General features: G+C 52.0%; 2 protein-coding genes across 6 annotated transcripts in view; one reads left to right on the top strand and one right to left on the bottom strand.

Annotated features, from left to right (window-relative positions):
• LOC140207837 (uncharacterized) overlaps positions 1-23,034 on the top strand; it is a 268,940-nt gene that overhangs the window by 164,890 nt on the left and 81,016 nt on the right. The window lies entirely within an intron of this gene.
• The window catches only part of LOC140208537 (uncharacterized), a 55,041-nt gene that overhangs the window by 27,408 nt on the left and 4,599 nt on the right, over positions 1-23,034 (bottom strand). For 2 of the 5 annotated variants that reach the window (XR_011888814.1, XR_011888812.1), the window contains exons 2-3: positions 16,124-16,194; positions 211-333 (exon numbers count right to left, since the gene is read on the bottom strand). Coding sequence is in view for 1 of the 5 variants with exons in the window: in XM_072277283.1 (XP_072133384.1) it covers positions 14,592-15,647 (1,056 nt within the window). In the remaining 4 variants the exon portion in view is untranslated. Of the gene's footprint in view, positions 1-210; positions 334-4,125; positions 4,704-8,759; positions 16,195-23,034 lie in introns of those variants that run through there. The other 3 variants (XR_011888813.1, XR_011888815.1, XM_072277283.1) reach the window with 3 other exon arrangements.

Genomic DNA, 23,034 nt, shown 5'->3' with positions numbered 1-23,034 from the left:
CCATCTCTTCCCCCCACCTCTCTCTCTCCCCAGCCTATCCTCCTCTCCCCACCCCTTTCATTCCCTTTCTGCCCCCATCTCTCTACCTCTCCTGCTCTCTTGCTCCCTCTTGTCTCTCCCGACCCGCTTTCCATCTCCCCTCATCTCTTCTACCCACGTCCCATCCCCCGCCGCCCACCCCCCCCAGGTGCACAGGAAGATCCCACTCACCACCGGAGGCCGTGCGGCACAGCACTCGAGGTTCCTGCAGTTGACGATGGCCGTGAGGACAGACATCACCAGGGAGACCAGGCAGTTCACCAGCAAAATCACCGTCACCCCGCTCACAGACCTCTGCCAGAGGGAGAGAGGGAGACATGGGGTGAGAGAGGGAGAGAGAAGGGCTCGGGCCGGGGAAGACAGACAAAAGAGGGGGATGGGGGTAGGGTTGGGAGCGGGAGTGTGGAGTAGGCGGAGGTGGGAGACCCAGACTGGGGGGCGATGGGTGAGGAAGAGAGGGGGTGGGTGGGAGAGAGATGGGGAGAAAGAGGAGAGGCGGCAGGGAATAGTTGATAGCGGGAGAGTCAGACGGGGGGAGAGGGAGCGGTGGGAGACAGAGGGTAGAGGGGGGAGGGAAACGTGAGAGGCAGGAGATAGAGGTAGGACAGGGAGGGAAAGGTGGAGAACGGGGGGGGGGAGAGACGGAGAGGGGTGAACGAGGTAAAAGAGGGAGAGGGGTGGGAAATCGAGAAGAGTGAGGGACAGAGAGGGGTGAACGAGGGAGAGGGGAGAGAGGGGGTGAGAGACGGAAAGGGGGAAAGGGGGGTGAAAGACAAAGCTGAGCAGAGAGGAGATATAGAGTGTGGGAGAGTTGAGAGTGTGAGAGAGAAGAGGGGTAGTTCCGAGGGAGGGGTGAGAGGGGAAGAGATAGTGAGGGGGGGAGTGAAGAGGGAGAGATGGCCAGTAAGAAGGAGGAGGAGAAGAGCTGTTTGGGTATGGGGGTAAAGTCGGGGGAGAGGGAAGGAGCGCGTTGGGTGGGGAGAGAGGGGGAGTGTGGGAGAGGGAGATGTGTTTACAAGTGTTGGGGGGAGTGAAGAGAAATCTCTGGTAACTCCTGTCTCAGGAATGTAGCTTTCTCTTCACGGAACACACCAGGTTTTGGGTGACGGAGAGGGGGTGACAGGTTTTGGGTGACGGAGAGGGGGTGACAGTGGTGACAGGTTTAGGGTGACGGAGAGGGGGTGACAGTGGTGATGGAACACACCAGGTTTCGGGTGACGGTTCCCTGAAAGTGGGGAGACGGAGAGGGGGTGACAGGCGTGACAGGTTTTGGGTGACGGAGAGGGGGTGACAGTGGTGATGGAACACACCAGGTTTCGGGTGACGGTTCCCTGAAAGTGAGGAGACGGAGAGGGGGTGACGGGTGACAGGTTTTGGGTGACGGAGAGGGGGTGACAGTGGTGATGGAACACACCAGGTTTAGGGTGACGGAGAGGGGGTGACAGTGGTGACAGGTTTTGGGTGACGGAGAGGGAGTGACAGGGGTGACAGGTTTGGGTGACGGAGAGGGGGTGACAGTGGTGATGGAACACACCAGGTTTCGGGTGACGGTTCCCTGAAAGTGAGGAGACGGAGAGGGGGTGACGGGTGACAGGTTTTGGGTGACGGAGAGGGGGTGACAGGTTTTGGGTGACGGAGAGGGGGTGACAGTGGTGATGGAACACACCAGGTTTAGGGTGACGGAGAGGGGGTGACAGTGGTGACAGGTTTTGGGTGACGGAGAGGGAGTGACAGGGGTGACAGGTTTGGGTGACGGAGAGGGGGTGACGGGGTGACAGGTTTTGGGTGACGGAGAGGGGGTGACAGGGGTGACAGGTTTAGGGTGACGGAGAGGGGGTGACAGTGGTGACAGGTTTTGGGTGACGGAGAGGGGGTGACAGGGGTGACAGGTTTTGGGTGACGGAGAGGGGGTGACAGTGGTGATGGAACACACCAGGTTTCGGGTGACGGTTCCCTGAAAGTGAGGAGATGGAGAGGGGGTGACAGGCGTGACAGGTTTAGGGTGACAGAGAGGGGGTGACAGTGGTGACAGGTTTTGGGTGACGGAGAGGGGGTGACAGGGGTGACAGGTTTTGGGTGACGGAGAGGGGGTGACAGGGGTGACAGGTTTAGGGTGACGGAGAGGGGGTGACAGGTTTAGGGTGACGGAGAGGGGGTGACAGTGGTGATGGAACACACCAGGTTTCGGGTGACGGTTCCCTGAAAGTGGGGAGACGGAGAGGGGGTGACAGGCTTTGGGTGACGGAGAGGGGGTGACAGGTTTAGGGTGACGGAGAGGGGGTGACAGGTTTTGGGTGACGGAGAGGGGGTGACAGGGGTGATGGAACACACCAGGTTTCGGGTGACGGTTCCCTGAAAGTGGGGTGACGGGGAGGGGGTGACAGGTTTAGGGTGACGGAGAGGGGGTGACAGGGGTGACAGGTTTAGGGTGACGGAGAGGGGGTGACAGTGGTGATGGAACACACCAGGTTTCGGGTGACGGTTCCCTGAAAGTGGGGTGACGGAGAGGGGGTGACAGGGGTGACAGGTTTAGGGTGACGGAGAGGGGGTGACAGGGGTGACAGGTTTAGGGTGACGGAGAGGGGGTGACAGTGGTGATGGAACACACCAGGTTTTGGGTGACGGTTCCCTGAAAGTGGGGTGACGGAGAGGGGGTGACGGGTGACAGGTTTTGGGTGACGGAGAGGGGGTGACAGGGGTGACAGGTTTAGGGTGACGGAGAGGGGGTGACAGGGGTGACAGGTTTTGGGTGACGGAGAGGGGGTGACAGGGGTGACAGGTTTTGGGTGACGGAGAGGGGGTGACAGGGGTGACAGGTTTTGGGTGACGGAGAGGGGTGACAGGGGTGACAGGTTTTGGGTGACGGAGAGGGGGTGACAGGGGTGACAGGTTTTGGGTGACGGAGAGGGGGTGACAGGGGTGACAGGTTTTGGGTGACGGAGAGGGGGTGACAGGTTTTGGGTGACGGAGAGGGGGTGACGGGTGACAGGTTTTGGGTGACGGAGAGGGGGTGACAGGGGTGACAGGTTTTGGGTGACGGAGAGGGGGTGACAGGGGTGACAGGTTTTGGGTGACGGAGAGGGGGTGACAGTGGTGATGGAACACACCAGGTTTTGGGTGACGGTTCCCTGAAAGTGGGGTGACGGAGAGGGGGTGACGGGTGACAGGTTTTGGGTGACGGAGAGGGGGTGACAGGGGTGACAGGTTTTGGGTGACGGAGAGGGGGTGACAGGGGTGACAGGTTTTGGGTGACGGAGAGGGGGTGACAGGGGTGACAGGTTTAGGGTGACGGAGAGGGGGTGACAGGGGTGACAGGTTTTGGGTGACGGAGAGGGGTGACAGGGGTGACAGGTTTTGGGTGACGGGTGACAGGTTTTGGGTGACGGAGAGGGGGTGACAGGGGTGACAGGTTTTGGGTGACTGAGAGGGGTGACAGGGGTGACAGGTTTTGGGTGACGGAGAGGGGGTGACAGTGGTGATGGAACACACCAGGTTTCGGGTGACGGTTCCCTGAAAGTGGGGTGACGGGGAGACGGGGCGGTGAAGGCGATGCTCGGCATCCCCGCCATCGCCGGATCGGACACCGGGAACAGGAGACCGGAGATCCCGGGGATTTACGGGGATGTCGCCGGGACTGGAGGGACTGAGTTACGGAGAGAGGTCGGGCGGGTTGGGAATTTATTCCCGGGAGTGTCGGGGTGACCTGACAGGGGTGTGTAAAACCACCAGGGGTACAGACAGGGTGAACGAACACAGACATTTCCCCAGGGTCGGGGAATCGAGATCCAGAGGGCGCAGGTTTTAGAGATTTAATAGGGGAGCCTGAGGGGAAACTTTTTCACCTAGAGGGTGGCCCGTCTGTGGAAGGAGCTGCCGGGGGAAGTGGCGGAGGGAGGGACGGGGGGGAGGGGAGGGGGGGTTCTGAGGGAGCTTGGCGTGGAGGGAGGGAGCGCTACCGGGAGGGAGGAAAGCGTCGCGGGAGAGGGGAAGGCCGAGTGGAGATCTCCGGGGGTTGAGGGGGTGTTGAGGGCTGGTTCGCCAGTGTATTGGGTGTGCGGGGCGGGGGGTGGGGTGCGGAACACTCACCATCCGGCACCCGGTGTAGCAGTACCCGATGCAGGGGAAGACCCGGACGGTCAGCGAGTACAGGATGACGGCGGGAGGGCAGGCGAGAGCGCAGATCACATTCGCGACCAGGCAGGCGATGGTCTGTCGCAGAGGGAGAGAGGGAGGGAGGGAGGGAGGGAGGGAGAGGGAGAGAGAGAGAGAGAATGGGGTGGGGAGGGACAGTGATGGGACAGAGAGAGATAACGGACGGGGGGGATGGACGGAGAGAGAGAGACTGGAAAGGAGGAGAGCAGCGAGAGGAAGGCAGGAAAACGAAAGGAAGAGCGGAGGGGAACAAGGGAGAGAGAGAGAGAGAAATTGGAAGGGAGAGGGGGAGAAAGGTGAAAATGGAGAGGAATGAGAGAGTGTGAATGAAGGGAGGAGGGACAGAGAGGGATAAAGCCTGAGAGAGGGGAGAGAGAGGTGGAGGGATGAGAGAGGGGATGAGAGGGGGAGAGAGGGGGATGCGATAAGGGGGGGAGGGGGATGGGATAAGGGGGGAGGGGGATGGGATAAGGGGGGAGGGAGAGGGGGAGGGAGAGAGGGGGATGGGATAAGGGGGGACCCGGAGACCGGGAACCGTAAACCGTGAACGGTGGGGAGTGTCGAGGGACGGGGGGACTCGGGGAGAGAGGGACAAAGATCAGGAGGGAGGGGAGGGGATGGGGGGACATGGCCGGGGAAGAGAGAGGAGGGAGAGGGAGGGGAGACGGAGAGAGGGAGGGGAGGGTCGGGGTCGGGGAGAGAGGGACAGAGATCAGGAGGGAGGGGATGGGGGGACATGGCCGGGGAAGAGAGAGGAGGGAGAGGGAGGGGAGACGGAGAGAGGGAGGGGAGAGTTGGGGGTCGGGGTCGGGGAGAGAGGGACAGAGATCAGGAGGGAGGGGAGGGGATGGGGGGACATGACCGGGGAAGAGAGAGGAGGGAGAGGGAGGGGAGATGGAGAGAGGGAGGGGAGAGTTGGGGGTTGAAGTGCGAGGTCGGGGTCGGGGAGAGAGGGACAGAGATCAGGAGGGAGGGGATGGGGGGACATGGCCGGGGAAGAGAGAGGAGGGAGAGGGAGGGGAGACGGAGAGAGGGAGGGGAGAGTTGGGGGTGGAAGTGCGGGGTCGGGGTCGGGGAGAGAGGGACAGAGATCAGGAGGGGAGGGGTGGGGGGACATGGCCGGGGAAGAGAGAGGAGGGAGAGGGAGGGGAGACGGAGAGAGGGAGGGGAGAGTTGGGGGTCGGGGTCGGGGTCAGGGAGAGAGGGACAGATATCAGGAGGGAGGGGAGGGGGGGACATGGCCGGGGAAGAGGGAGGAGGGAGAGGGAGGGGAGACGGAGAGAGGGACGGGAGAGTTGGGGGTCGGGGTCGGGGAGAGAGGGACAGAGATCAGGAGGGAGGGGGAGGGGGGGCATGGCTGGGGAAGAGAGAGGAGGGAGAGGGAGGGGAGAGTTGGGGGTTGAAGTGCGGGGTCGGGGTGGGGTTGTTTTTATTGGTGGGGGCGGGGGTCGATGTTATTGTTCCCTTTTGTGCGGGAGGGGTGGGTTTTGTGGGTTGATGATCGGGATACCGTTCTTTTTGATGTAGGGGTGGGCTGGGAGTTTGATTTTTCTCTCTGATCGACTTCCATGCTCTTTCTTTGTTTCGTGGTGATGTTCATGGATACCCGCTTTAATAATAAATTAATCTTTGAACTATCCGCTCCGAGCGGAACTTCCCGCTGTCCAAACATTTTCATTCCGATTCCCATTCCTGTTCCGACCTGTCAACCCATCGCTTCCTCTTGTGCTAAGATGAGGCCACCCTCAGGGTCCAGGATCAGCACCTTATATTCCGGCTGAGTACCCCCTCCGCAACCTGATGGCATGAACATGAATAGTGGACTGCTGACTGGCACTGGAAAAGGGTCTGGCCAACAGGAATCCAGAATGAATGTTCACCATTGTCAACACATACATTGCCCCTTCATAGTGTGGGTGGGGGTCATCAATCGAATCTGCTGCTTCAGAAGTCCATTAAATCGTTCAATCAAGCCAGCTGCTTGGGGGTAATAAAGTATATGGTGGACCCAATAAATACCTTGCTCTTTCTCCCAATCCTGGATCTGTTGCCCTGTAAAGTGGGATCCATTATCTGACTGTATTTCCTCGGATGTGCCATAATGTAACAACAGGTATTCCACCCCGGAATAGTGGACTCCTGACTGGTACTAGGAAAGGGTCTGGCCAACAGGAATCCAGAATAAGCGTCCACCTTTGTCAAGACATATTTATCATTCTTATGTGGGGGCAGGGGTCCAATGTAATCAATCTGACATACTTTCGCCGGGTACGGAGCCTCTCTTAATATGGCCGAAAGGTCCACCCGGGACAGAGCGAGACTTGACTTGCTGGCAGATAGGACATTCCGACACAGTAGTCCGACAGTCATCCACCGTCAAAGGTCTTGTCCCCACTCTCGCGTCCCCTTCTCCGCGGGACGGCCGGACTGTTCGTGGGCCCATCTAACTAGAGGCACTGTAATAGCAGATACCGCAGCCAAGCCATCTACTTGATTATTGTGGAGCGTCGTAATGTCCTCCTGGTGGGCATTCACATGATACACATAAATATCGCGCCTCCGCACCTCTTGTCATACCTGCTGCCAATATTCCTTGCCCCAGATAGGTTTATTATGAACTGCCCACTGGTGCATCTGCCAGCTCACCATACAGACAGCCATTCCATTAGCCACCGCCAACGAGTCGGTATATATCCTAATTTCCTTGGTGGGGAGGGAAGAGGGCAGGGTAACCGCCACAAGTTCCGGCAGCTGACTGGATCCGTCCTCTCCTTCTTGTATTAACTGAGAATCGTCCGAGGGTCGCAGGGCAGCGGCCTTCCACGGTTGGCCCTCTCACACCCAACGGTTCCAGCTGTCCGTAAACCAGGCACCAGCCTTTTCACCCGATGTCAATTCCTCGTACGGCCGGCCCCATCGAATGGGGGAGGGTTCGAGAGGGGGAGCCGCCTTCTCTTTCTCGGTTCCCGCTGTCATAGGTCATCTGGCTACTTGTTCCTGAAGACGGCTGACTCCTTCGGATACTTTAGTGGCCCGGTCCTGTATATACCATTTCCAATTCGATATGGATGACTGCTGTGCACGGCCCTGCCTCACCTTCGCATCTGGGGCGAGCACCCAGGACATAATAGGCAAATCAGGTCGCAACACCGTGGAGTCTGATCCCGTGATGGACTCCATTTCCACCAGGGCCCAATAACAAGCCAGGAGCTGTCGTTCTAACGGGGTATGTCGTCCGGCAGCCTCCGGTATAGTGCGTGATCAGAACCCGAGGGGCACCCTCCTCCCATTCTGCAGCTGCCACAGACTCTACACGGCCACGTTATCATGAACAGACACCGTAATTCATACGGGGCCCCCGGGACCCGAGGTGAAAGGGGAAGAGTCTGTTCAGCTGCCATTTTGGACTGCTCGAATGCCTCCTTTTGCTCATCTCCCCACGTGAGTTTGCTCTTCTTACGAGTGACCGCGTACAGTGGTTTCAGTAGGAGAGTCAATTCGGGAATATGTCTTCTCCAATATACCAATAACCACATAAAGCGCCGAACTTCTTGTTTATTAGCGGGAGTAGCTGTGGTTTGTATTTTATTTCGTACCTTTTCCGGTATAATCCTCTCCCCAGCATGCCAGTGGATCCCCAGAAACGTCAGGGATTGACTGGGACCTTGAACCTTATCTTCATTCACAGCCCATCCCCTCTCTCGCACACACTGTAACAGGGACCGCAGCGCCTCTGCGACACCCTCCCCGTCCGGTCCCTGCAACATGACATCATCGATGTAGTGGTGAACTCCGACGTTAGGGGGCAGTGCGCAGGTCTCCAGATCACCTGCCACTATCCCGCGGCATGAGGTCGGACTATGGACAGGTCCCTGTGGCAAACGAGTGAAGGGATATTGCCGACCGTTCCAGGTGAAAGCCAACTGCTCCTGTGATTCCTCCTCCAAGGGAATCGAACAGAAGGCGCTGGCCAGATCAATAACAGCATACATCGACCATCTGCATCATCCGAAATATCATCTACCAGCGTCACTATGTCGGGCACAGCAGAACTCAACGGGGAAGAGTATCGATTCAATTGTCGACAGTCAACAGTCATTCACCAGGACCCGTCTGGTTCCTTTACCGGCCAGAGCGGGCTATGGTACGGGGACGTGGCGGGTCGAATAACCCCAGCTTGCTTCAAGGAGGCAATAGTTTCAGTCATTTCCTTGTGACCTCCCGGGATCCGGTATTGTGGAACCGACGCTAACTGCGTCGGTGGAGGGATAATCAGGGGCTCCCATTTTGCCCTCCCGACTACACCCGCATGCTGCGGATCCCAAAACTAAAGGTCCCTAACGATGTCTTCAATTGCACTCCCCGTAACGCATTCATTCCGAAGATGCGCTCGGTGGTTACAGCAATTAGGACAGACACAGAACGCGGGACGTTTTTGTCAATCGTTCCTCGTACCGTTACTTCCTGGGCCCTAGTAAGGGCACTACCCCCACCCCCCATCCCTTCAATATTATACTCGGGTCCCCTCCACTTATCGGGGTCTCCCGGGATCACAGTATGTTCTGCCCCAGTATCGACCAGAGCAACAGTCCGTTGATAATTTCCCTTAGCCCAATGGACATAATGGTACATAAGGCCTAGGGTCCCCCGGGTCCACAACGAATGGATCTTACATGTCGGGGGAACCCGGCCACCCCAAACGCCCCCCCCCCGCAGGTCCGGGAGGGTTTGGGAGGCCGTCATTTTCCGGTCTCCTCCTGTATGGCCATTTTTCACTACATCCTGCAATCCAGCTGACGATGGGTACAGTGAGAAGGCAGGAGGAGCAGGAGGGCCCACTGGCGTCTTCCCAGCTTTCATGTGCTCACGATACATAGCATACAATACACTAGTCGGCACCCCGTCAATCTTCTCCTTACTGACATCTGCTTTCAAAAGGGTAGTGAACATCTCCCCTGCGCGTCAGGGCGGGTTTCCTAGTCCCATTGGTACCATTAGTACCTCCTCCCCACCGCCAATATTCGTTAGCCGTGTGGAACGGACTTGGGGTTTAACCACCTGCAAGTCCGAAAGGTTCGCCGAGGCATTAGTCACGTCCTCCACATCCTCCTGAACTGAGGGCCCCAATAATGCAAGAGCCACACCCTGAATGGATGGGGCGGCTGACCGCACCAATCTCGTGTACATCCCTCCGGTGAATTCCTCTTGGTCGGGATCTCGACCCCGTCGCCACTGTGCGTCCCAGTCCCCAGACATCCTATTGACCAGGGCCTGTTGTCTTCAGCGGTGAATGCCTTCAGCGGCAGTCTCCCAGTCCCCCTGTACCTGTGAATCCCAATCAAGGGGGTGCCGAATACCTTCTTAACAGCATCCAACACTTGAAAAAAGAACCTATCCGCACGGGGAGATTGGCGTAACTCAGTGTTAATACGGGGATTCGAGGTTAAAGACCCTAGCCTCGCTTGTTCTTCAGGATGAAAGGTTATACTAGCCCCTCTATCATCCCACAAGGGGAGTAACCATTCTGCTAGCGACTCCCCAGACCTTTGCTTAAAACGGGCAGCCATCTCAGATAGCTCCTTATCATTATACTCGAGAGTCTGTACTCCCGGCTGCCCGGGTACAGTCTTTTGAGAAGTCATCACAGCAGGCCGAGCCTGCAATGGTTCTGGGGGAAAAGCAGTTTCCCCCTCACCAAAGGACCCATTATCATTATCATTATACCATATATCCCCATCCCAGGTATCTGGATCTCCCTTGGGTAACAACATTGATCTTATCTTCACGGCATCGGGGGTATAATTCTGGCGGCGAACCGCCTCCTGATGTTTAATTTGCACTAGCCTACATGCCATCTGAATTCCCTTCTCCTCAGCTTCCTGCGCCCTATTCTGACTGGTCCTCACCACCTCAATCATGACTGAGCACCTCTCCTTCACAGCATTCCGTCATCCCTCAACGTATCTCTTTCTTGTTCCACCTCACGGGTCCTTTCCAACTGTTGGCGCAAGGCTGTGGCCAGCAGCCAATAGCCATCGGTATGAGAACCTTGATTTGATGGAAAATTTATTTCTCACAACAGTCTAGCCATCTTACTTCCCCATTTCTCGCCAGTATTATCTAGGCGATCATCCCAGTTTATGGGAGGTCCCAGCTTAGCAAGGGTGTTAGCAAGCGCAGCAAACCCATCAGTATTATCCGCCCACCTTCTTCTCACAGAAACATCTGACTGATGCTAAGCTGGGACACATCATCAGTGATGTTACCTGGGGTCGTCAGGTGTTTCGGGTCTTTCAACATCATACACCCTCGCCCAGGCGACCCAGCCGGGGATCCCTGTGTCCTAGCAGCTACCCATGGATCTGCCCTCTTTATCCAGAGCCATCCTGACGCTTTCTCTGCCGCATTTATGGTGGTAGAAATGGCTCTCCTTCTTCTCTCTCCCGTGATTCCAAGTGCAGTGTGTACTTTGCAGAGCGACTGGCCTGCAAAGCCACGACACCCGACCTCCACGGGCCAGCACTCTGCTCTCCAGCCTCTTCTCTGCAAGTTGTTCTTCAGATCTTCATACTTGGCTCGTTTCTGCTCGTGGGCCCCCTCCATGCGTTCTTCCCGCAGCACGGTAAGCTCCAGCATAGGGACGTGCTTCAGTGAGTCAGACCACAACACAGTGTCGGGCCGCAGTGTAGTCTCTGTGATGTGGGGAGGAAACTGCAGCTGTTTTCCCAGGTCTGCTTTTAGCTCCAGTCCTGCGCAGTGAAGAGCAACCCGGTTGCTTTCTGGTGTCTGTTGGTCTTTCCCCCTCTTTGACAAAGCAGATGGTATTCTTGACCGGACTTGTTTTCTGGCAGATGTTAAGGGTGTTGCAGATTGTCTCCGCAATTGTCCGGAGGACCTGGTCATGCCGCCACCGATAACAGCCATCAGCAAGAGCTCTGGGGCAGCAGCACAGAATGTGCTCCAGCGTACCGGTCGTCTCACAGAGGGGGCAAGCTGGTCGTTCTGCAGGGCCCCAGCAGTGCAGGTTGGACGGGCTAGGAAGGACGGCAGAAACAGCCTGGATAAGGAACCTGATGCGGTGTGAATCCACCTTCCAGAGATCATTCCACGTGATCTTTCACTCCATCACCTGCTCCCATTTGGTCCAGGCTCCTTGTTGTTTCATTGCCACCGCTCTGCTGGTCCTCTCCTCCTCCACAGCTGCCCTTACTTCATTCTGGACCAGTTCTCGTCACTCTTTTCCTTGTACTTTGTCAAACTGGGGGACTTCAAGGCCTCCGAGTCTAACTCTCCCCTTGGCGACTGCCCCCACCAGCACTTTGTGACGCAGTTGCGCCTCAGCTTCTCCCACCGCAGCTTCCGTTCTCCACTCTCTTCCAGTTCTCACCACCACTCTTGCTCCGGCAACCTGTGGATCTGAAGATTCCCGAAACTGCAGCACCTCTCTTGCTCACAAAACCTTCAACTCCTCCTCGATGGATTTCAGGAGGAGCCTTGGTTTGCAGTTACTCCTGTACAGAGCGATGCTGCTGATGTTCCTTGGTAAACCCAGCCATCTTCGCAGGAACCGGCTGACTGCCCTCTCTAATTCAGCAACAGTGGGAATTGGAAACTCAGAGAAGCAGTGGCCAGAGGATTCTGGGTCGTATACCGTGCTGGTAAATCCATGTCTTAATCCGCCCTGGAAGGCCAGTCCTGTCACCTCTGGCAGCCATTGTTCAAACTCCCCACAGGTGTTCCTTATTGCTGCCTTATCTCTGAGTGTTGCATCAAACCTCTTCACAAGACTTTTAACAGGATTCTCTGTGATGGTAGGGGTTGGAATGTCCTCAATAGAGAAATTTCTCCTGTGCTCTCCCCCTTCTCCAGCACTACAGATCCTGATTTTACAGGCTTAAAGGACATCCTTGCCCACCTCATCACCCTTTCCAGCCCCTTCAGAATCCACACAGCACCGGGCACTGACTCCGTAGTGATGGTCAGATCATCCACGAAGGCTCGTATTGGTGGTTGGCGGATCCCAGATCTTCATTTCGGACCTCGACACCCCACTGCTGATTCCCTTCTCCTCATCATACGTTCTTACCCCGACCATTGTCCAGAGCCCCAAACTCTGCCCTGTGCAGACCCCCCTCTGGTTTCTGACCCTTCTTTGTTGAAGATCCAACTAATGGTTTCCCATTCTGCTTTCAGTCTTTAGAGGACAGGGTGTTTTCAACAACCCTTTAGAAGCAGGGGAAATGACCCATAACGTGGAAATGAGCCCTGAATAAGGAGGTTAACTACCAATGTCATTCTTCCTCAGCCCAGAGATTAGAGGGGTGAAGAACATCGCAGACACAACTGCAGTCACCTCCACTTCTTCAGTCTGCAGGAAATTCAAGGGAAACCTCTTCACCCACAGAGTGGTGACTATTTGGAACTCATCCACAGGGAAAACCAGGGGTGAACAGCAGGGGTGCATTTGAAAGGACTGTCGTGGAACAGAATCACTGGCAGTGTCCAGCCGGCCTGAGTTGACTCTCTACTGTACACTAGGTGTTATAAATTCACTAAGTACTGGAGACAGTGTTTAAAATAGAACTGATTTATTTGTCACAGATCTAGTACCATTAAAGGTGAATGTGTAGAAGAAACTCCTCCCATGCCCAGTGACCAGGGTGCAGAACTGGGTGTGGTGAGCAGCAGCAATAATTGCAGAGTTCAGCACCGACAGTCACTCTCAAAATTGCATTCAGCAACATCTGGCAAGCAGCTTATTGAAACTTCCTCCCCAGTGTGAACCCGGTAGTGTGTCATAAGAGTAACATGCTGTAAGGTTTCACTGCTAACGTAATGGCCTCTCTACACTGTTTCACTGCTGAGGTTTGTCTGTAGCAGCAATGTTTAGGTTCATTATCATCATCATCAGGTGCCAAGCCCAGCTTGAGCTTTGACTGCCATGGCCCACACACTCCTGTTTCGGGTCAAGTGGATCAATTCATTGGTATTCCATTCCAATTCTCTGGCTGCTGTCTCCATCATCATTTGTCTTCCTCTTGATTTCTTCCCTTCAATCTTTCCCATAATTACCGTGCATTCTGACTCCTCTTTCCTGATCACATGTTCAATATGATGCAAAGAATATCATGGACAAAATGAATGTCTAACGAGGATGTCATGAACAGAGCAAACACAAAAAGTGAAATGTTTAGGTTACGACTAGAGATAACAGGGTTTTCAAGTGTGGAGCTATCCAATGACAGAAATATTCTTCCTTGTAAGTCTGGAAGAGAGATTTTCATGGTCTTTTGCTGGGAACAGATGAGAAGATGCAACTGGAGAGAGTGGACTGTTTTTCCATTTTTTTTGTTTACTTCACTAACCATATAGTCAAAATAAGAATTATAAAGCTCAATCGTTTTATCACATATTGTGGACTGTTTCTTATTTCAGGGTACAGTACTGATTTGTAACAGGGGACACATCACACAGCATCCACCCAAATGAGATTTCTTAACTTTGGCCGGGCTGCGGGACTATCCCCTGCTACTAGCCGAAGCGAGAGTTACATAAGGTTAGATGACTGCGTGAATCGCTTCCCACATTCACAGCAGGTGAACGGTCTCTCTCCAGTGTGAACTCAATGATGTACATTAAGTTGATTTTGCTGAGAGATTCTCTTACCAAAGTCTGAGCAAGCGATTGGCCTCTACCCAGTGTGAACTCGCTGGTGTCTCTGTAGTTGAGATGTCCAAGTCAATCCCTTCCAACATACTGAAGCCTGAGTTGTACTTCTCCATCAAAGCTACGTCACAGGCTCCGCGTAGACGCATACTTGATGTGGCACGCTGGGCCGTAACATACGCCGTAGCCTAACATGCACCTTCCCAAAAATGTAACTACGTGTCACGGCGATGCAGACCGCAGGATCTGTGATTGGTCCGCTTGGTAGCAGTGCATTTCCTGTTGCTTCGACGTTGGAAAATGGACCTAATCGAGGAGAGATTAAGTGAGGAAGTCAGAAAATATGTACATTTGTACCACACTTTGTCAGCAGACTATGAAGACTTGCAAATGGCATCAAATTCGTGGAAAGAAATTTTGACAAACCGGTTTGGACGTCGTGGAATGCACAATGGAAAAACTCTGCGTTGCAGTAAATTCAATAAAAGTAACTTCTGTTCAACGTCTATTAGCTCCGACTCCAACAAGATATACTCAGCAGTCGCCATCATTTCCAGCTCAACACGAGTCAATTCAAAACAGTGGGATAGAAAGCCCAAAGCCAACTAGCATTTTGGCAGAGCGACGAAGACACACGAATGCATAAGTAGAAATGCTCACAACGGCATAGGCCACTTGCATGGGCTACTGCGTAGGCTACACTGTAGAACCTATGCAGAGGTATAACTCAGGCTTCAGCAGGTGAACGGCCTCTCCCTAGAATGAACTCGCTGGTGTGCTTGTAGGTGGGATGACCGAGTGAATCCCTTCCCACATTCTGAGCAGATGAACGGCCGCTCCCCAGTGTGAACTCGTTGGTGACTCTGTAGGTTGTATGACTGACTGAATCTCTTCCCACAGACTGAGCAGGTGAACGGCCTTTCTCCAGTGTGAACTCGCTGGTGTGTTTGTAAGTGGGATGATCGAGTGAATCCCTTCCCACAGTCTGAACAGGTGAATGGCCACTCCCCAGTGTGAACTCTCTGATGTACCTTCAGTTCAGATGACCGTGTGAATCCCTTCCCACAGTCTGAGCAGGTAAACGGCCTCTCCACAGTGTGAACTCCTTGATGTATATTCAGTTCAGATGACTGAGTGAATCCCTTCCCACAGTCTGAGCAGGTGAATGGCCTCTCACCAGTGTGAACTCCCTGATGTACCTTCAGTTGAGATGAGCAAGTGAATCCCTTCCCACAGTCTGAGCAGGTGAATGGCCGCTCCCCAGTGTGAATTGACTGGTGTCTCAGTAGGTGGGATGACCGAGTGAATCCCTTCCCACAGACTGAGCAGTTGAATGGCCTCTCCCTGGTGTGAACTGACTGGTGTCTCAATAGCTGAGATGACAATGTGAATCCCTCCGCACAGTACGAGCAGGTAAACGGCCTCTCCCCAGTGTGAACTGACCTGTGGGCTTGTAGGTGGGCTGACTGAGTGAATCCCTTCCCACAGTCTGAGCAGGTGAACAGCCTCTCTCCACTGTGAACTCGCTGATGTACCTTTAGTTTAAATGACTGAGTGAATCCCTTCCCACAGTCTGTGCAGGTGAACGGCCGTTCCCCAGTGTGAACTCTCTGATGTACCTTCAGTTCAGATGACTGAGTGAATCCCTTCCCACAGTCTGAGCAGGTGAACGGCCTCTCTCCAGTGTGAACTCTCTGATGTACCTTCAGTTCAGATGAGCAAGTGAATCCCTTCTCGCAGTCTGAGCAGGTGAATGACCATTCCCCGGTGTGAACTCGCTGGTGAGACATTAGGGTGGATGACTAAGTGAATCCCTTCCCACAGTACGAGCAGGTGAATGGCCACTCCCCAGTGTGAACTGACCAGTGTGCTTGTAGGTGGGTGACTGAGTGAATCCCTTTGCACACACCGAGCAGGTGAACGGCCTCTCTCCAGTGTGAACTTGGTCAGATAACCAAGTGAAATTTCCCCACAAACTGAGCAAATGACTATCCTCTGCCCAATGTGAACTGACTGGTGTGTCCACAGGTGGGATGACTGACTGAATCCCTTGTCACACCAAGAAACGGTGAATGGCCTTGTCCCAGTGTGAACTTGCTGATGTACCTTCAGTTGAGATGACCGCATGAATCCACTCCCACTGTCTGAGCAGATTAATTGGATCCTGTTTAAAATTACGGGCATGCCAGTCGGTCCGATGATCGAGTGAATACCTCCCCACAGTCTGAGCGGGAAGGATGATTGAGTGATATCAAATATTAAATACCTCGACAGAGACAGCAAAACTGATGTGTTGTGTTCTAGATCCCCGTAGACAAATTCCTTGTCGTGTTTAACCTGTAAAAAGATTTACAAAATCCATCAATGGGTGTAGGACAACCTTTCAGATGAGATCACTTGAGCTGTCAAGGTGTGATCTGGCATCACTCTGTTACAGTGAGGTTCAACCCAAGTTAGAGAGAGAAATCATTTTCTAACTGGGTACAGTGCTGGTATCTAGAATGATCATCAAACTCTCTGATGCTCTTCCTGTCTCTATAAGAATGGGGCATTTCTGCCATCTCCAATCTGTGACCTGACTCAGTTTGCCTCTCTCCATTGGTATTATTCCCTGTTCCCACTGAGCTGCATGGGTTCCTGTCCCCACAGTAACTGAAACACTCTCACACAATAACCGGCAGTGCATTCCACGCACCCACCACTCTCTGTGTAAAAAACTTACCCCTGACATCCCCTCGGTATCTGTTTCCAAGCACCTTAAAACTATGCCCCCTCGTGTTAGCCATTTCAGCCCTGGGAAAAAACCTCTGGCGATCCACACGATCAATGCCCCTCATCATCTTATACATCTAAAAAAGGCTCTAAACATAAACAAGGAAATTATACATTGCTGTGGGAATTTGCCAGAAATACTGTATACAAAATTATGACAGTATAGATAGGGTAAATGCAAGCAGCTTTTTCCACTGAGGTTGGGTGGAATGACAACCAGAGGTCACGGGTAAATGGGGAAGGTGAAAATTTAACAGGAACATTTGGAAAAGCTCTTTCCTGAAATGGTCATGAGAGTGTGGAATGAGATGCCAGCACAAGTGAAGAATATGAGCTCGGTTTCACTATTTAGAAGAAATTTGGATGGGAGCCTGGATGGTAGGGGTCTGAAGGCGAAAGTCCCAGTGCAGGTAGTTGCAGTAGAGACCTTAAATGTTTTTTCAGCATTGACTAGATGGGCCAAATAGCCTGTTTCTGCACTGAACATCCCCATGTTTCTATGACAGAGCAGCTGGACAAACTTGTCTGGAAGGGAAAAGGTAGGAGTGACAATGGAGCAGCAATGGCTGGAGTTTCTGGAAGCAATTCCGGAGCTGAGTGACCGATACATCCCAAAGAAGTGGAAGCATTGGAAAGGCAGGAGGACACAACCATGGCTGAAATGAGAAGCCAAAGAGAAGGCAAACAAAAGAGCAAAAGCTATTGGGAAGCTTTTAGAAACCAACAGAAGACGACTAAAAAAAAAAGTCAGAAGAGCACGGGGGTGGAATTATGATATTGTAGTCATTAATGAGTCTTGGTTGCACCCAACAGTCTGAGGCATTTTGAGGAACAAAATGTCCAGGGCCTCAATATCTCTTGAAAACCAAAGTTCCCTGCACCAGTTACCTTTCAACTTTTATTTTGGCAGGCACATACAAACTAGACACCTTCAAAATTTCACTTCTGAAGGCCTCCCACTTACAAATACTCCTTTGCCAGAAAACAGCTTGTCCCAAACCACACTTGTCATATCCTTTCTGATACCATCAAAATTGACCTTTCTCCAATTTAGAATCTCAACCCGTAGTGCAGACCTCTCTTTTTCCATATTTACTTTGAATCTCATGGAATTATGATCACTACTTTCTGGCACCAGCCCTGGATCATTTCCTAACAGCTTATTGCACACTTCTACGTTGGGAATTCTATGAACTGATTAAGGGCACATTTGACAAACTCTACCCCATCTAGTCCTTTTACAGTATGGGAGCCCCAGTCAAAATAGGGAAAGTTAATATCACTTACTGAATCAACCTTTGTTTCTTGGCATGGTCTACCATCTCTCTACAAATTTGTTCCTCTAAATCCCTCAGACTGTTAGGTGCAACCATGTCCCAATAATGGCTACAGTATCATAATTCCCTGTCCTGAGCTCATCTGGCTTTCCTACGATGCTTCTTGCATTGTGATATACACAGCTCAGCACATTCATCGCACCATGCTCAACCATTTGATTGCTGACTCTGTCTGAGGTCTGAACAACATCCGACTGGTGTCAAGAAAACAAACTCTCCCTCATTGTCACAAAAGCAAAGGAGCTGATTGTGGACGACAGGAGGAATGGAGACAGGCTAACCCCTATTGACATCAATGGATCTGGGGTTGAGAGGGTGAACAGCTTTAAGTTCCTCGGCATAAACATCACCGAGGATCTCACATGGTCTGTACATACCGGCTGTGTTGTGAAAAGAGCACAACAGCATCTCTTTCACCTCAGACGGTTTTAGAAGTCTGGGATGGGGCCACAAATCCTAAGAACTTTCTACAGGGACACAACTGAGAGCATCCTGACTGGCTGCATCACTGCCTGGTATGGGAACTGTACTTCCCTTAATCACAGGAACCTGCAGAGTGTGGTGCGGACAACCCAGCGCATCTGTAGATGTGAACTTCCCACTATTCAGGACATTTACAGAGACAGGTGTGTAAAAAGGGCCCAAAGGATATTGGGGACCCAAATCACCACAACCACAAACTGTTCCTGCTGCTACCATCGAGGAAACGGTACCACAGCAAAAGGACCAACAGGCTCCGGGACATCATCTTCCACCAGGCCATCAGACTGATTAATTCATGCTGATACAATTCCATAACTATGTTATATTGACTGACCTATGTACAAACTATTTATTATAATTTACTATAAATTACACATTGCTGATTTAGCTGGAGACATAATGTAAAGATTTCTACTCCTCATGTATATGAAGGATGTATGTAATAAAAGTCAATTCAATTCAATTCACCCTCTCCACTATCTGTTCTGTCATTCTGGCTCCCATTCCCCCAACAACTTATTTTAACCACATCATCCTCTCCCCACACTAGCACTAGCGAGCCTTACCACTAGGATATTAGTCCCCTCTTGTTCTGTTCCCCTAATGAACGAATCCCCTATCATCCCTTGACTTTCCTCTGCCAGGTAAATCCCCCCAACAGTTTCTAAAGTGGTCCACCTGTTGTTGTGTGGGATGGACACAAGAGTACTCTGCGATGGCTATTTAACCTCATTCCCCTTCCTGACTCTCACCAAGTTTCCTGTGCCCTGCACTTCAGGTGTAACTCACCTCTCTTCATGTCATATCTATCACCCCCTCCAGCTCCTGGATGATCCGGAATTCATCCATTTCAAGTTCCAACCCCTTAAACTGCAGGGTTACAAGCTGCAGCTGGATGTACATCTTGTAGGTGAGGGCATCAGTGACACTGGAGGTCTCCCCACCTTCCCACCAATGTCCCCTCTAATTTGTAATGACCAGTGTGCACATAAATCTAGTATTGTGCTTTTTCTACCTAGTGTGCACAGTGAATTTTATATAGAGTGGTATTCATTTTAACAGCTATCAAATCATTGTCGATAAGAACTTTGATCTCTTCTGGGTTTGATCGAGTCCCATCTGCACTCTCACACAACCTATGTAACAGGCCTGTAACGGGTAATGAAAGATTTTCTCACCAGAGCTTTTGCACATTGTCCATATGTGGTTTGCTTGCTAAATTACGCTTCAAAAAGTCAGATTTCAAAATATCACTCCACTTCTTCCCACTTGTAAATTCTCCAGCAACTTTTGCATCACCACAATACACACAGGTGACACCAGTTTCTGTATTGTACATAAATATTTCCCCTGAACCCTCCTGAGGAATTGAGGATATATTTAAAAAATCATTTTGATCCTATGTAACCTCTGGCTGCAAGGATAACTGGGACTGAATAGGAATTTTTGAACTGAAGTAAACTCTGTCTTCTGCGGTTAGCTAAGACAGGCTCATTACTGGTTCTCTGCAGCTTGCAGAGAGATGCACTGAGAGCTGACGACATTATACCTTGCACCCTCTTTAGCTGATAATATTATACATTGTATGCTCATTTGAGTAAAGGGAGGAGGACTCACCGACAAGGACAGGAATGAACATCTCTCTGTAATTAAATCAGGGCCTTGCAAAGGGAATACCTGATAAGGACTGGACAATATAGCAATATGTAATTAAAACCTTGATTTAGCAAACTCTCTTATCTAAGTAATTAAGTTTTGCACCAACAGACTTGGTGGGTGTACCAGTTCAAATACCATCCTCCAAAAGTAATGTATGGGGCTTACTATGTATAAATATACGGCTGTAACCTAAGTCAGTCCACTTGTCAGACGGTGGCAGTGCTTACGTGCCTTCCCTTTGACAAATGGGTCTCAAACTCCTGCAGGAGAATGCACAATAAACTGTGGTGACGATAAGAAGCTGGTCTCCCAAGTTTTATTCAGATTCAACTTTAACATTTGGCATCACGAACAGGATCCCAGTATGGGGAGTGCCAAGCAGATGGGCTGAGTTAGCGGCTGGACCACTCTGGGGACTGTGGAGACCGACCGGGCGCCCAATAGGTATTTTACCTTTTGTCTCTCTCCGTTAGTTCCTTTGGAGGTATGGTCCCTCGCCTGAGACTGATCATATAACCTTGATGGGATCGGGAAAGAATCTGTCGGGAGAAATTTTACCAAATGGGCAGGAGGCAGTACTGGCTAAATTTTACAAAGTGGGCAGGAGGCAGACGTGCCGTGTAAGTTTATCAATTGATCAGGGGATGCCAGCCGGGTGAATTTATCTGATTGTTAATTGAGCTGGAGGCTTTGTGCCGGGTAAATTACTTAGAGAACACGGGTCAACTGCAGTCGATTGATACGAGCAGGCCAGGAGCAGCCCTACACAATCTGTGTGAGAGTTTTCCGGACAAGGAAAAAAGATTTGCAAATGTTGAGTGCGGCGCTGAATAAGAAATTGTGGAACAAAACGTGGCCACTGTGCCGGGGGGAGGGGGGAACCTGGCATATTACCTCGTGAGAACAAACAGTAAGTCTGATATGGAAAAAGAACTGTGGAGAGAAGTGGAAATTGTTGAAAAGGGAATGGAAGGAAAAGGCAGGTGTAAAGTGGAACAGTATATGATCAGCAAGCTGGAGGGATAATGCATGTGACAAAGGGATAGAGGTATGTACTGCAGAAGGAACGCCAAAGGTTGGGAGACGCTAAAAGCAGAGCGTGAATGGGTGGATGGGCACCGAAAACGAGAGCAGGAAAAACAACATAAGCAAACCAAGGGTGGCCTAGGTAGCAGAGAAGGGCAGGAACATCAGTCTGAAGTTCGAACTGTTTGGGAAACAAGGGATCCTGAACCCATGTCTGGCATACCAACCCTGTGTCAGGACAGTGACCGTGATGAGGAGTGGGCACCCCCCACCTTACCAAGGGCCAAGTGCACCCAGTGCTCCTGAACCCCAATCCTCCCAGTACTCAGATACGGTGGCTGCTCAGGTAAAACAGCAGCGGCAGGGAAGGGGAGGCTCTCTATGCCCTGAGATCCAGAATGGGAATACCAAGGATTATTCCGAGACAGGGAGGGAAGAATCCAATAAAACCCCAGAGTTAATGGCTCCATGAAGACGATTGCCGACCCAAATGCTGCCTAATCCACGAGCAGGAGGGACAGTCCTCAGTGATTCCTGTGTACGCACCCTGGAAGCCTCAGGAAATGATAATGATCATGATTCAGCCCCAGATAGAAAAGAAAAACCAGCACAGTTTGCTCAGTATGTCCGCAGTACTACACACATGTTTAATGTGACCCGGGAAGATTCATTCGGTCTCTGCTACGTGTTTCTCCCAGCTAATGAGGGGCAGAAATGGAAAGTAGAATTGAGATACCAAACCTATCAGGAGTTACAGGTGGAAAACCACAATCAGAATGAACAGACAGACCAGATTATTCAAGCCTTGGAAAGGGCTCTCCAGCAACCTGTAAACATCACTAAAGTACCTGAATGCAAACCTAAGCCTGGGGAATGGGGACCAGACTATTGGGAGCGATTTCTGGCCTGCTGCAGCACTTTCGCAGGAGACCAAGCCTTCAATGATGGAAATCCGTCCCCCCAGTTTAATGCCTTTCTGCTCCAATGCTTACCAACTAAGTTAGCCAACGTGATTAAAACAAATAATATGGATCGGCCTGACAATGATCAAAATCAAATGTGACGAGCTTTGACATATTATTGGGACCCGGCTTTCGAATTCCGATCAACCCCGAAAGGAACTAATATTAGACCTGAATATGTTCAGCGGGTAGAAGGATGCAAGCGGGCTTTATCTGGGGATCAGAAATGGGAACACAAACCTACCAAGGGACAGATAGGGACAAAAACTGTTTGGAAATTGACAAGCAAGGACGCTTCCTGCTGTGAGTACCACCCCTCAGGAAAACCCAATGAAATATTGCAAGTTGCTGCAATTCCAATTCCATTTACGGGGGCCACCACAACCACTCTCGATCAGGAAATAGTACTGGAAAAGGGATTCCAGCCATCAGACGCTACAATCACTGTGTCTGGGTTCGAAGGCACGGAACATACGTATTCACGTACCCAGCCACTGCAGGTGGAATTCCAGTGTGAGGTTTCATTTACAGTCACCACCAGTCTGGGGTGTAATCCAGCAGGGAGAGACTTGCTCAGTCCGCTGGAAGTCGAGATTCTATGCACGGACAAGGGTGTCTCCCTGGGACTAGCGAACAACCAACAGCTTCCCCAGTTTCCGACCTCTCAGTGGTGGGCACTTTATCTGGACTCCACTGCATTTGAACCCCTTCTGCCAGCGGCCAACCCTCATGTGACCCTGGGCTATGACCCTAAGGGGTGCTCAACTGAGGAAAGCTAATATTATGCACCCCTCGAGGGACAGAAGTTCCCAGGCATGGTGATTGGAGATGTTAAAGGAAGAGAGGACTGTGCATTACTGGCCGAAGTTCCGGATTTCCTTTGGCGAAAGACAGGACTGGTGGTTCCCCATACCACCGTTAGGGTTTTCCCTGGGTTC

Source organism: Mobula birostris, chromosome 13 (genome assembly GCF_030028105.1).
Source record: "Mobula birostris isolate sMobBir1 chromosome 13, sMobBir1.hap1, whole genome shotgun sequence".
Lineage (NCBI taxonomy): Eukaryota > Metazoa > Chordata > Chondrichthyes > Myliobatiformes > Myliobatidae > Mobula > Mobula birostris.
Note: the sequence above shows the minus strand (reverse complement) of the source record. Positions and strands in the feature narration are given on the sequence as shown.